The sequence below is a fragment of the Amblyomma mixtum genome, chromosome 9 (genome assembly GCF_055824585.1).
Source record: "Amblyomma mixtum isolate Tamu chromosome 9, ASM5582458v1, whole genome shotgun sequence".
Classification (NCBI taxonomy): domain Eukaryota; kingdom Metazoa; phylum Arthropoda; class Arachnida; order Ixodida; family Ixodidae; genus Amblyomma; species Amblyomma mixtum.
The window spans coordinates 62,102,742-62,117,305 of record NC_143020.1 but is presented as its reverse complement, the minus strand read 5'-3'; the positions used below and the strand labels follow the sequence as shown (position 1 = coordinate 62,117,305).

The 14,564-nt window shown below is 45.4% G+C and overlaps 1 protein-coding gene across 1 annotated transcript in view; it reads right to left on the bottom strand.

Moving 5' to 3' along the window:
• Nucleotides 1–14,296, bottom strand: part of LOC149329297 (uncharacterized) — a 52,154-nt gene extending 37,858 nt beyond the window's left edge. The window contains exons 1-2 of the mRNA XM_089559223.1: nucleotides 14,012–14,296; nucleotides 13,003–13,028 (exon numbers count right to left, since the gene is read on the bottom strand). Of these exons, the coding sequence (XP_089415349.1) occupies nucleotides 13,003–13,028; nucleotides 14,012–14,296 (311 nt within the window). The remainder of the gene's footprint in view (nucleotides 1–13,002; nucleotides 13,029–14,011) is intronic.
• Nucleotides 14,297–14,564: the final 268 nt, after the last annotated feature.

The following is a 14,564-nucleotide window of genomic DNA, read 5'->3' as shown; positions in this document are numbered from 1 at the left end:
TAAGAACTAACTATGGAACCGAAATTCTTTCATATTTAATTCCCAGTCTTCTAAATAAACATACACAGGCCATAGAAATTATTCAGAAATCTGTTTCCCAAAAGTCCTTCAATAGAAATGCTAAAGTTTACCTCCTTTCTCGCCCGAATGATTAAAGGGTTGTTCACTCAGAAATTCTTGATGTCCCTGTTTTTCCGTCAACTCTTTGAATTCTCGTGTTTTTCTTGTTGTGATGTGCCTTGTAAATATTTACTTTAATTATGTCATTGCAAAAGTATGCACCTTCCTCCTACTTTTACCTTGTATAATTATGTGCTGTTTTTTGTAATGAGAGTGTATGAAGCTCTTGCTTCTTTTGCCGCTTGTTCTGAGCATTGTGTCGGGTGCTTGGGCCCCGTCAGGCAGAGTGCATCTGCCTTTTGCCCCTGTATCCGAGACCTTGTTGTCTAAATAAAGATCTATCTACCTATCTATGTCAGCGTGATCATGGTGTAAAGTGCTGAGCTTCTTGCGCCTGCTTCCGTACACAATTTAGCATCGCGCACAATCGCATGAGTTCGTACAAAGCGTCTACTCAAGGTATGGAATCATGCTCGTGTAAAAAGAAAACAAATACGAGCAAAATAGTAGGCCACAAAGACCAGCTGCATTCCGGGAACCCATGCTTATGTTTTAGCTGAAATTTTACAACAACTGAAATGTCCCCTATATAATGGCTTTCATAGTAGTATTATAGTCCTTCAGTGCTTTTTCTGGTCACGAAACTCCTCCGTAACTCTATGGGAGAGGTTCATATACCACCCGCGCCTGCCGCGCCGCGGCGCCACGAGGCACTGAAGGGCATCATTCGGCGAGCTCAGCGCTGTCGCGACCGGTCAGGAAGCGTCGCCGCTGGTTATCAGAGTGCGAATTTCACCGCCCTGCTGCTGTGTTGTGCGTTGACATCATGTAACTCGTGTGCGTGACACCATGCCGAACACTTGTTGCGTACCAGGGCGCCGGTCCGGCTACAAAGGCATGACAGGTCTCGTTGTTTCGCTTCCCTGCTGACAAGGAGCTGTCGGAAAAGTGGAAGCGTGCTATACCTCGGGAGGAGACTGGTGACTTCAGTTTTGATTCGAAATATGCGCTTGTTTGCGAAAAGCACTTTCACGCTGCGGACATCATTCGTGTCGAGGAATTCGCTGCGAACGGCGACGCGGTATCATTGCAGAGGGGGAGGCCGGTGCTCCACCCTGACGCTATCCCAAGTATTTTTGACGGCCTCCCAGGCTATTTGACAAACTGTAAACGACGTAGGCGGTCGCCACTAGCTCGGAAGCGAGCTCGTCTGTGGCTGATCCTGCACCCGCGGTTGACTGCATTGACGGAAAGCATTGCTTGTAGCCTTGTTTTTTGTTTGCTCATTGTGTCTGAAAATCCGTGGCTTCCTGTCACGAGTTCGGGAGGATTAGTTTTAAGCAGTGTTTTAATCTTTTTGCAGCGGTAGCACTTTCGACGAGCGACAGCGGCCGGGACCGGACCTCGGACGCGGCCTGCCAAACAGATCAAGTCGTCGGCAGTATAACTTGCGTTGAAGTGCAATTATTGAAGCGCCAGCTTCGTGCCGCAAAGCAGCAGCTCTGAAAAGGCTGCAGCTCTCATGTTTCTCCTAATGACAAGGCTCCTAATGACAAGCTGACAACAGTGTCAGCTGTAATCAGTTCAGGAAGAATTAAGTTTAAAAAAATTGTCGTGAATTAAAAAAACAAATGCGCTGGAACTCATTGCCTCGCATGCTTGCAACGACCACGAATGCTGATTTAGTGCATTAATACACTACAGCCAAAAATGATAGAGCCCTTACATATCCGTAAGCTGAATTAAAGCAAAAATCACACGATGAAACATGGCCCGCGTTCCTTATGTGTCACATATATGCAGCCGCGACCACAGAGTCTTTCGTTGACCAAGCCATCACGGTCATGCTTGCTACTCTTAAAACTGCGACAAGAAGGGGCAAAATAAGAAGCCCGTTGAGCAAGCCATCATATGCTTATTTTCGAGCCCGGACGGGCATCGTGCTGCCCAGTTCTCACAAGAAAGCTGCCTTATAAATTCAAAAGCACCGGCTATATATACGCGTCTTGAAAGCGGACTCACGCTTGAGCTGTCAGACCAGAGTTGGGAGGTGTTGAATGGGGACTGCGGTCATTTTTCTGCTCGTATTTCGCCAACTGCAAGCTGGCGGTTACGCGCTTCAAGATTTGAGATCGAAAACAACGATGCGAAGGCAGGAGACAAGCAACTGTTCTTGTAGCGCGTATCGCTTTCTTCTGGCAATATCGCTAGCTTTTTATCGCGTCTACAAGCCGTTAGTGCGCTGGATCACGTTCAAAAAGCTGCGCAGTTCTACACAAATCGTCTGCTTCAGAGAAGTATCTGTACGTCGCTGCGCCATCATTTCCTTCCCACTTCGCGTTTCTTTCCGATTAGATGCGTTAACACGTTTTGGCGGGCTAGTTGGTTAAGCATCTTGAATAAACAGCGCGAACGAAGACGAGCACAAAAGACAAGAAAAGCGCTGTGTCGTCCATTTTCTTGTCTTTTGTGCTCGTCTTCGTTCGCGCTGTTTATTCAAGATTCCGATTAGAGTTCGTCATATTTTCGTTAGACTAGATTGGAAGGAAAGCTAAACCGACTGTCGCTGAAATTTTCGAGTAATCGGGTGAAAATACCTCGCGTGATGCAAAGCCGGCTGGGGTGGGCAGGCGGCTCCGCCGCAGCTCGGTGCCCTCCAGTGCCCAGCGGCGCCTCTAGCGGCCAGCGCTGACCATATATGAAAATGAGGCGGGAGTTTCGTGACCAGAAAAAAGAATTGAAGGACTATGGTAGTATGTACAGCCCTTGTCAAAAGTAGCCAGGCTCCATGGTTTGCTTCTCATTCGTATAACAGAGCCCTCACAGCTTCCTTAAAGATCAAAAAGTTCTTTGAAGGTGAGAACAGAGGTTCTTCTTACCACATAGACATTTAGAGCTTGAGGGCTGACATAATGGCTTTAATATACAAAGAGAAGAAAAAAACGTGCAGCCTGGTTACTTTTGACAAAGACTGTACATTGAAGTAGAGTGTTTCTTAATCAAATGAAAATGCATTCTTACAAATGACCATGCTCTGAAAAGCGGCACTAAAGTTGTGATTGGGACATCGTCTAATGATCACTATATTTAGTTCTCTGGTGAGAGATGCACCATAGTAACGAACAGCTCAAACATACCTTACACAGCACAGCACTCGGGTGCCTACCATAGTTCCAAGAAACAGTACCAGCAACAGCAAACCTAAGCTCGAGCGTAACCCTAGCACAGCGTTCAGCGACGGGCGCACACGAATGCACAAGCTTACTCCTGTTCTCGTCTTCAGAGTTTGCTTCGGCCGGAGAGTAAAGCTGTTGCTCTGGAAGAGTGTGAGATACTGTTTTTAGGTGTCCAAGCTCGTTCACTGTCGCAAAATATTTTCTTTGTAGGAAGCGTTTGCATACAGAATGCGTGATGCAGAGTCTCAGTTAGGAACAGAGGCTTAGGCAGACGCAGAAAAGAGCATAAACATGAGCTTCACAAAACCTCACAAAGCTGGTTTCAATCACTGTTCGGCATTACACAAGTAGTTAGATTTTAACGACAGACCATAGTAAATTTTTTGGACAGAAAACATTTGGGGCCTATTGCTCAAAATACAGTCAATAAAACAAAAATACCAAACTACGGTGGGGTAATCTGCGGATATACTGATTATCATAGTGAAATCTTATATTGTCTAAAAAAGTTAGCGTTAATAAACAGCTTACCGATTAAAAATGCCTTTGTCCAGAGTTTTTGGGTATGTATACATGATTGCCTCTCGTGACCAATGAAATTAAACACTTTGCTCTTTCGAAAATAGATCGGCATTAAGCGCTGAAATTATTTCTACTGTTCTCACATCTCCGAGTAAAACGCACAAAATGATGTCCAGGTCATCAGCTTACGAACAAATCCCGTAATGGAATTGGACAAGCGTAAGCTCTATAGCGATCCTTTCGTTCAAAAAGTGCATTTAATGAACTTGCTTTTTGCTATATTGAAAAATTAGTATTGAGTAGATAGGAAATACGTTTTAGTCACCCCTGCCGCAGGAAACGGTCAACATTATGCACTTTTTAATGATTTCTTTAAACAACAAATTGGCCAGCTGAACTTTTCTGGTCAAGGAAGTTAAGTTCGTCTTCTGCCCCATGCATGCCCTAAAGGTGCAGAGAAAAATTGTTATTATGCAATAAAATAGCGCAAAGAAGGAAATGCTAGTTACGGTTAAAAATGAGAGCATGAATATTACTACTGTAACGTTTTCTGCGCAAGTTAACTTTACAGGATGAAAATGCAATCAGCTGGCATTTGCGTGGAATGATTTCGTCAAGAAAAGAGAACAAAAGTTATTTTCATATAAGTTATGCCATGGAAACCACCGTTATGAGCAATATTTACGTGCCCAAGACCAACCGAAGGGACGGCCTACGATTTTTTGCACAGCAGTATCAACGCTACAATTTGTATGGCGTTTTGTAGCCACTACAGTTTCGCATGCCAAACAACGCCCAGTGTTCGCTGAATCAACGGCAGGCTAACTCAACCGAATTTCGTTGCGCTTCAGATCTGCGTGGTTAATCCGCGCGCTTCAGCAATGAAAGAAACCAAGCTTCAGGTTGTATTTCTTCTAAAGTTATCCTTAGACTACCGTTTTCCAAAATTTCTTTACTACATGCTTCCGCTTTGCCGCACTTTTCGGTAGCAGCATAGCTCTCGATGTCAACTCCCGCGACGGCCTCTTTAACAAGACTGCAGTCTTTCGACTGTTCAAGTAAACTGCGAAGCAGAGCATTCGAATCCTGTTAAGTATCAGCGGGTAAAACACAGCACATAAAAACAGTTAAGCTACCGCTTTATGTGCAATGGTCGAAGCACCACACTCCAAACCATTTGATAGCCATCACGAGTGTGTGGATTCTGAGGTTCACCTGGAGCGTTTGAAATACACACGGTAAGTTCTCTAGTCTGGCCCTTACACTCCTAATACGTCAAGCACACCCGGGCGGAGTTGTCTTCGAAAATGAGGTGACAGCGGGATTGTTCAGTTGGTGCCCATTACAACCCCGGCGCAGTGTCAGTTGATAATGTGATAGGTACGCGAAATGAGAGCATGCAATGAACGGCACACTGGGCAATCGTCTGATCCTATATTTGGCATGGTGCACTCCGGCTTGCAATGTGACTGTTTCTTGAAATCACTTGTAGAGGAATGAAGACATTCCCAACTCACCCATAGCAGCAGGCCCTGACATCTAAAAGCAGGCCGGAGAGCGAAACACTCTTTTCCACAGCTTCTCGGCACTTCTTCTTCTTCTCTCCCAGGCAGCCGAATACGCGTGCACCTGTGTTCCCACGCGGTTCCTTGCCAATTGCTTTGTGTGCAAATAAGTATTAATAATACATTTCATTTTTGGAACACGGGCAAGGTTAACGCTTGGGTAGTAAAAAATGTCGCGAGAAAATGGAATTTGCTTATCCTCCTGCATGTCCTAGAGGTAATACAATGTAAACCTGCGCCGCCATTATTTTTCACTATTAGCGCCCTTACTGCGACGTTCACCGTGAGATCATTTTAATATTCCCGAACCACACATCGGAGCGGCAATTCATCAAATCAAATCGTCTTTATTTTCTCTCTCAAGGAGAAAAGGGGGTGACGGGTAAAAGCCGTCTATTCCATTTATTCTTTCCAGCATATGTTGTAGTTCAAACAGACCTGGTGTTTTTTTTTTTGTTTTTTTTTCCTTCACAAATTCTGCTGTTTAAGGGCATGACAGAATGTGTGCACCAGTGTTTTCCTGCCATTTTTAACAACTTCCTCGTGTTTTTTTTGTTTGCGTGGTATGCTTACTTTTATCCTTTGCTCATAATTTCGTGTTAAATGACTGTTAATTTGTTTGATTGTATTTGCTGTAACCCACTGATTTGCGCGAGCCATATTTTTGTTCATTTTGTGTTACTTGTAACTGCTGTTCTTTTGTCATTTTGCCTATTGTACCCCACTCCCCTCTGTAATGCCCTCGGGCCCTGAGGGTACTGAAATAAATAAATAAATAAACTGCGGCTTGACAAAGTCCGGCCACCTCTGTGTACAGTTCGGCAGTAGTGCTCGTACAGATTATACATGTTAGCATCTCGTAAGCAATTTGCAACAACGCCTTCTATTGCTTCGCTTTCTTGGTACATTTATCAATGAAAGCCTAAACCTGAGATAACAAGACCAATAAAAACAATACTTCTTGTCAGTTTCATTGTCAAAGCAAAGCCCGGACCAGTTGCAAAAGGGGTAACATAGAGGAAAGAAAACGGAAAACCAATAATATTGGCCCCTCGTGTTTTGTGCAGTCATTATAGAGCCACAATTTTCCGACTGCCTGGAATGCCACGTAGGGTTGTCCCGTAATAATTTTATTCTCATAGTCTCTATTTTCTTCGTCGACGTCTCGGTTCTCGTGGTTCAAAACCAGTACAAAATACTTCCGTTCGGCAGAAAGGAATCTGTGAAGATGGGGAGGATAGACATGTAGCTAACGTGAGCTGTCAATGCTGTCTTTTTGCACATGGGAAGCTGAGACAGGTGGCATGATATGACAGGTTGGACTGACCTGGAAAGAATAAGAAAAAGCAATTGATTGAGCTGCTAGATACAACAAAACAAGGGAAAGCGACAAAAAAATAGGAATCGGAGAAATAGCGAAGGGCAGGCAGATAGGCAAATGAGTGCAAAAGCCAAGGGTTCGTCAGAAACTGTAACAAGAGGTGCTGAGCCCAATTTAATGTTGGTAACAATAAATGATAATAAAAAAAAGATTGAGTAATGCTGTAGCAATGAATCCTATGTTTTGGTTTGGTTTAGTTTGGTTTGCAGGGGTTTAACGTCCCAAAGCGATTCAGGCTATGAGGGACGCCGTAGTGAAGAGCTCCGGAAATTTCGACCACCTGGGGTTCTTTAACGTGCACTGACATCGCAGAGTACACGGGCCCCTAGCATTTCGCCTCCATCGAAATTCAACCGCCGCGAATCCTAGGTTTTGGAGAAGCGCAGCACGACAGTCCCATAGATGAAGAACGTTTGACTTCGTTAGCGTGATCTACACCGCTTGAATGGACTCTTAACGTTTACAAATTCTGAAAAGTAACGCATTTGTCACAAAATACACCGTGACCACTGAGACATACAGTGAAGGTTGGAGGACTACGTTCTGATTTTAAAGATATGTATTTATTTGTCTTTACAGAGAATCAAGGCAGTGTAAAAATTTCTCCTTTAGCTTCAGTGGAGTACGGTAGCCGCGGCTAGGAACCAGCTCGTGACCTGGAACTCAGTAGCACAACACCGTATACTTACCGAACCACCACAAAGCACTATCGAAAATCGAAAATCCGACCATTTAAAAGCAGTAGAGATTTTATTACCTACACCATTGAGAAAATAGCCCGGCCTGTAATGCAATACAAAATCTATAGCGGGCGCTTCTTTTTGAAGAACGTGACATTAATGAATATTTAGCTCAAAGTATTGTGGAGAAAGTTGCTTCCTTTACTGAACTTTTGAATACAAGAATAATTTTTCTTGCAACTCGCGCGACCAGGCTCTACGACCAATGAAGAAACATATAGGTCTGCAGCACCCAAGAAATGATTTAAGTCAACAAACACCGAAACCAAGGAGTATAGAGCAAAATTTGTATGCATAATTGTTATTTAATTTATGCTGTTCATTAATTTGAGATTAATAGGGTGAGTATTTTATCCCGTAAAGATAATGGATTAGAAAGAAGAAGAAGCAACCCCCATATGCCACCTGTCGGATCCGAACTCACGACCTCCCAATTTCTCTTCCTCTGCTCTACCAACTAAGCTAAAAAGACAGCTGTCAAATCTTCTGCTTTAAGGAGTATTTAGGCGGTGTGCAACCTAGCCGTGAGAATGTTCACCAGTATCACATTCTTTGCAAAGCCACGGACGCAGTACGTCTTGTTTTACTGCGAGGGGGACTTGGAACGTCATCGAACTGAGGGCAGAAGCTGGGCGAGAATCCCCTCATGCTACCCACGGCATCGAGACTGCCAGAACAGAGGCCCTCGTTAAGCTATTTGACCAAACAAGGGAAGGAAATTGAGGTGCTCGTTATGACGTACATAAAGGAAGCCAACAGTCAATGAAACCGAACTTCTTTATTTGTTTGTGTGCTTGTTTGTTTTATTTCTTAGTTTATTTGCTATTTCATTCATTTATTCGTAAGCGTAATAAATGTGTCCACGCTTAGTGTTCACAAAGTAACTCGAGTAAGCTCGAGTAAGTGCGCAGAAGCGCCTCGAAGCTGTAGCCAATGGGAGGAAGCACGGGTAAGCTCAGCTGGTAACTCAAGTAAGCTCGGGACAGTTCGGAGGAGCGTCACACCAGCTGCGCGAGGAGTTGTTCGGGAAGAGCAACATGGGTTGTGCACTCCATGCTGGTGGCTGCGACAGGAACAGGCACCTGCCAATGCAGTGGCGCATCGCTTAACCGCTGCGTCACTGCGCTGGTAGTGGTATATGAGGACTCTCCGCCATCTTTGAATGTTAAGTAGGGAATGGTCAATTCTGTATATATGGACATTAACCGTCGGAACTCCGACTGACGCGCTTTGATGGCCAACGCGATGTTAGTTACCCAAAGGCGCAGATTACGAGAGACATAATCAACCACAAAAACACCAACGGGAACAGCAGTAGTGTACAATGCTTTTGCATTCGTAGCACGTCAAGAAACTTAAATGCCCCGGCAGTTTTTTTTTTACATTTCCTGCTGCGCCGTGAAGGCATAACTTCAGGGGGGATACATACATACATACACAAGTCGAAAATAAGGCATGCTCTAAACATCTATACAAGATAAAATGATCGGCGGGAAATAAAAAGAGAATCAACTGTGCATTCACACCCGTCAGAGTTCCGACAAAAAGAAAATAAACGAAAGAAGAAAAAGCCGGGAAGAGCAACTCGTCACTGAGCATGTCACAAATCCGACAGCAGAGCTAGGAATACTGCCTTGAACTGGCAATCCACAACACGGCGGGCAGCTTGTTCCAGTCACTCCGGAAGTACCAAATAGGCCCCTTTGAATTTTAAAGCGCTCACAACATATAGGCTTCCGGGAAAATTTTCCGAATCTAGCATCCGTGAGAGCTATTGTTCTCCAATGTTATTTCACAGCTGCAAAATTTCTTATAATTTCCGAAAGGAAAATAAAACGCTTACTGTGTGGGCAAAACCCCCCGGGAAAGGCCGAAACAATCTAACTCCCCAGGCCGTTAAAATCTGAAGAATAGATGCACCATAAAATTTAGGGGGTAACCGTGGAGTGCCAATTCGGTAGATGCTAGTATGAATCCTAGAAGCTCAGATTAGGAGAAGGCGGGGGCTATTAAAAGAAGGTACCGAATTGGTTAATAAAGGAACGGAGCAGTTTTTGCAGCATATTTTATTCACGGTGTTAGAGCACGTCGCGTCACAGAACATCACACCTATAGGAATAAACATACTTTTGACAATATGCGGCACACAGAAAAATACTAAAACCTGACGTCCGCATACGCGACTGCAAGGTAAGAATGATTCGAAAACAAAGCCAGTATAACACACAGCCCTGAATTACTTGTCAAGAATAAAAACCCCATAAAACCTGGCTTTCTTCATGTGCTGGTTATGGGAGCAGCTCATACTTTATCCGAAGCTTATTATCCTCCACGTAGCCATGGTTGTTAAGATCTGCTAGATCGAGTGACTGTTTACTCCGGCAAGCTGTCGGCCTGACTGCTTCAGCGGGTCTACGGAAATACTCATGAGAACGGGTAGTTTTCTCTTGAAACACCCGTTCTTCCCCTTGTTTGGGATGAATCACGGTCAGCTTGATTTTTTTCTCGAATGGCCAGTCCACCGCACCGTCCATCTCACCCCTGTGCAAACGTAACGTCGCGTGAAGTTTCACAGCTTCATCCTCTTTCCTGAACTCGACGCCAGGCGCCACAAAGTAGCCGCACAGGTATACCTTCTTGCTCTCATATATAGCGCTGCCATACCTCATCGCGGTTCGGTGAAGTGATTGTACATTTTTCACAAAAAACACGCACTTCGCTATTCCTAGTTCTATTAGTCGCTGTATAGTCTTCATGCGATCCAGAGCTTCTCCGCTGTTTCTCTCCGCAGCGGCTTTTACTTCTTTGACGGCAGATGCTATCTGTCTGAAGCTGTCTCGATTTTGGCTAGCTGCATTAGTCAATTGATCTCTCAGCGTTTGCTGCAACCTGGTTATGCTTTCAGAAAGGTTTTGAACTGTGTGCACGGCTGAGGACAAACACTCGTTGACACTCTCGATATGTGCAGTCATTTCGCGCTCACTTGGCATCACAGTGCTACGAATACGCCTGCCCCCAACGGACAACTCTTGTCTAACGGTTTCCCTTAAACTGTTCAGGCTATGACAGATTTCGTTTAGTTGATCACCGTAAGCCTCAATATCCGCGACTATTCGCCCAAGGAATTCCTTCACCTCGTCTACCTTCCTTTCGAAAATTGCGCTGAACGAAGCAAGGAAATCATTCTCGCAGTCGCGCTCCGATTGCCTATCGTTATCAGGTGTGGGAGATAACGCAGGGTTGCACAGTCCGGATTTCGCATGCGCGATCACGCCGGAGCAAGGAACTTCGTCAGTGCACATGGGACACGATATGCTGTGGTGTCCGCATTCAAGGCGGAAGTGGCGGGCGATCATCGAAGCCTTCGTCAGGTGCTGGCAGCCATTTTCCGCGTTCCAGCACTGCACCTGCAATCACAAAGCAGCTATCATTTGCAGAGCAATGACAATTATATCTGTAGAACATAGTGAAGCGGTTGCCACTTCTTGGAAGAGCATTCGAGGCTACGAATTGATGTTTTAGGGGGTTCAACGTCCGAAATCGACTCAGGCTATGAGGGAGGCAATAGTGGAGGGCTCCTGAAAATTAGACCAATTGGCGTTCTTTAAAGTGCACACGCATCGTGTTCTACACAAGCATGTAGCATTTTGCCTCCGTCGAAATGCGGCCACCCCGGAGGGATCGAAGCGGCGTCCTTTGGGATAGCAGCCGAGAGGCATATAGCCACTGAGCCCCCGCGACTCACGTCAAGTATCATGGTTTTTAATAAGGTTCAGGAAAGCTACTTTATGGCGACGGTGCCTTCATCAGGTGGTTTAAGAATCACTGACACGAAACGCGAACTACGGCAGGCGCGCGAGCACCCTTTCCGAAATTGGTCGCTTTCTTCACAAAGCAAAGAGTGCTTCTTAATCCTATAACGACAGGATACATAGTAGCGACAAATCTTTCCATGAAGAATTAAAAGCACCCCTGAACACACTAATGAAACATGCCGGGCCTTGCCAGTTTCGACAACAATGGAACATCAAAACTACATATTCAAGGAACCTTTGCGCAGTATGACACAAGACTGAGGGAGAAACACATACACACACACGAACGCAAACTTGCAGCTGTATTTTCGGAAACGATACATCGCCTTAAGAAGCAGAAAGGGCGCAAGCGTATGATAGCCTGTGCAACACGTGTGGGAGCACATTGGTACAGCAAATATAGCCTCAGTGATAGGCACAAGACAGTTCAAACTCAGCGGAACCTGGTTTTCTTCGCGGCCGATAACCCGCTCTTGTGTTCCTGATTTCTGGGCAGTTCCGCTGAGTTTGAATTGTCTTGTGCCTATCACTGACGCTATATTTGCTGCACCAATGAGCTCCCACACGTGTGGCACTGGCTATCATACGCTTGCGGCCTTTCTGCTTATTAAGGCGATGTATCGTTTCCGAAAATACAGTTGCAAGTTTGCGCTCGTGTGTGTCTACGTGTTTCTCCCTCCGTACTGTGTCATTCTGCGCAAAGTTAGCTTGAATATGTCGCTACACCAACTGGCACAAAATTCTGCTCTACTAAGTAACAAAACTACACCACGCATCCGCCAGGCTCTCTCTCTCTCTCTACATCCATTCCAGCTGCTGCTGCGCGCCAAGAAACAAATGATTCACTGCTCGCGTACTTTGTTTTGCTATTTATAGGGCACCTACCTGGCCTAGTAAGGAAGGCACTTTTTGTATGAAATAAATTTATTTGGTGCCGGCTTGTTACAGCAGCGAGCCGCAATGTATACGTACAGTCATTTCACTTCGGTACTTACGGCTGCTCACGTTTTATCAGCGTTAATTTCTAGGGCTTTGTTGCTTTTTGCCCTCGTGCTGCATCCCCCTATGCAAAGTGTGGACGCACATTTTTTTTCAATACCGGTCACAATTAATGTCCTGAGTTCTGGCACTGCAGGCCTAAAAAAAAAGAGTGGATGGAGGAGAAGAGAGCACAGCTTGCGAAGAAGGGTTGCTGCGTACGAGAGTGCCAGAAATGAGACCTGTTGCGCTGCCACCATCCTGTGACGGTGGGGTAAAGCAGACGTTTCGATACTGTGATATGCCGCTGTCACTGGGTGCCAATAGAAGCCGGAAATGTGTCAGATGCGAGTTTCGAATAAACTAAGGGTAGTTTGTACAGAAGCGCGTGTTCCATTGCGATTTTTGTTCTTTGCATGGCACCTTAAATCCGATTTGAGTGCTATGCGTTTCGATGATTTTGCTGAGTGAAGTAGTGCACCGCAAAATCTGCATTTATGTTGCAGCAACGCCATCATCGACGTGTGTTTTTTAGAGCTTCACGTCAGAAGTGTTTTTCTGACATCTTGCGTGACACGGCATTCTATTTAAAGTACGCATAATGCGTATATCTGACTAAATGCTGGGGAAGCCTTCAAAGAAATCTACAGCCCTATTTCTTGCAAACGCAAAGTGAACCCAGTCATTATCGTTTACGCTCCTTACCTGCTACTGAGCCCTGGAATCTGCGACTAAAATGGTTTTGCACCCAGTGAGATTAGCAGACATATTTTAAAGCGAAAGCCTTATTACTGGCTCATACTGTCGTCCATTAGCAGAGGGTGTGACATCACACCATTGACAGCGTTTAACTCGTTAACTCGGGGACTAAAATAGATACAAGAAAAAGAATGGTTATTTCAGATAGAGGAAGAAAGTATAAGCCTAGAATCCACGTTTGATGACTGTAGAGTGATTGGTTAATTATAGTCAGAAATGTCAAAATTGCGTCGAAATAGAGCAGACGTCGATGTAGCCACTGGAACGGTGGGACGTCACATCCACCAGAAGTCGTCGCGGCATACTGAAAATTATCACAAAATGGTCGGAAAAACACCGAATTTGTTTGAATTAAGATGGAAAAATGTGTAATTAAGCGTGATTAACATTTAATATCCCAGAAAGATGTATAATTTGGGTATCGACATAGCCACGGGAACGGTGGGACGTCACATCCACCGGAAGTCGTCACGGCATAGTTAGTGTCCTCGGCTCTCGCCTCTCAGCACTTTAGTTCCCAAAGTGTCCTCGCAATTTTTAGTCGCTACCCTTTAAAATTGCCTTACTACCGCAATTCACAGAAAAGTTCCCAGTGTATTAGTCTGGTTGCTTGAAGAATCTCGGTGCTCAAATGTCATTTCTATTTGGGCATCAAACACAGCATTCAGGTTAGTTGGCAGCTGCGATTACTTGCAGATAACGGTTGGTCTACGGAGGGGACGAAATGAATTTCATGTAAAGGCAAAATTAAAGACAGCGAAAGAGTGACGTCAGAAGATTAGGTTGAGCAGTTTGCTGAAGCGGAGTGGCATCAGAGTGAAATCAAAAGGGTTATTGAAGACCAGTGTGCGAGGCTTTGTCTTCCAGTGCCCCTGGTTGGTCTGCTGATGATTAACGCAATTCTTGTAATGTCGCTGCTAAAACGAGTAGGCCGTTTCATTACGTTCTAGCTCACCTTTCTGCTGAGCAGCCATTGGACAGGGAGGTCGCTCCAGCCCACGTCTTCGTCCTGGCACTCGCAGCCGTCGTGTGGACAGACGCGCACTCCGTCCACGGCGCACTGCTCGTAGCAACATTCGCACAGGGTGTGTCCGCACGGAAGCAGAGCGTTGATGGGTCGCACCAGTCCGCAGGTGTCGCACACACTGTTCTGTGGAAGAAGCTCGACAAACCGCACGGGCCTCCAGTCGAGTTCCGGGCAGAACCCGACCAGCGTGTACTGATGACTTCGGAGCGGCATCGCTCGACACACAAGCAGGCTGCACACAGGAGTGAATGCGGTCGTGTTAACGCACATAAACACTGTCCGCCTATCATATTTTTTCGTCGCGTTCCTATCGCGTTCCTATCCCGTGCGCGGCTAGTCATGCGCGACTAGCCAGTTGTGGCTATTCAATCAGGTGGTGTGAACCGCAGGGCTGACGTCACTTTTTTGACAACGACCCATAGCCAAACTTCAAGCTTATTGATTATCTGAGAAGGAAAACTTCATAGATAAAAAAAAACGT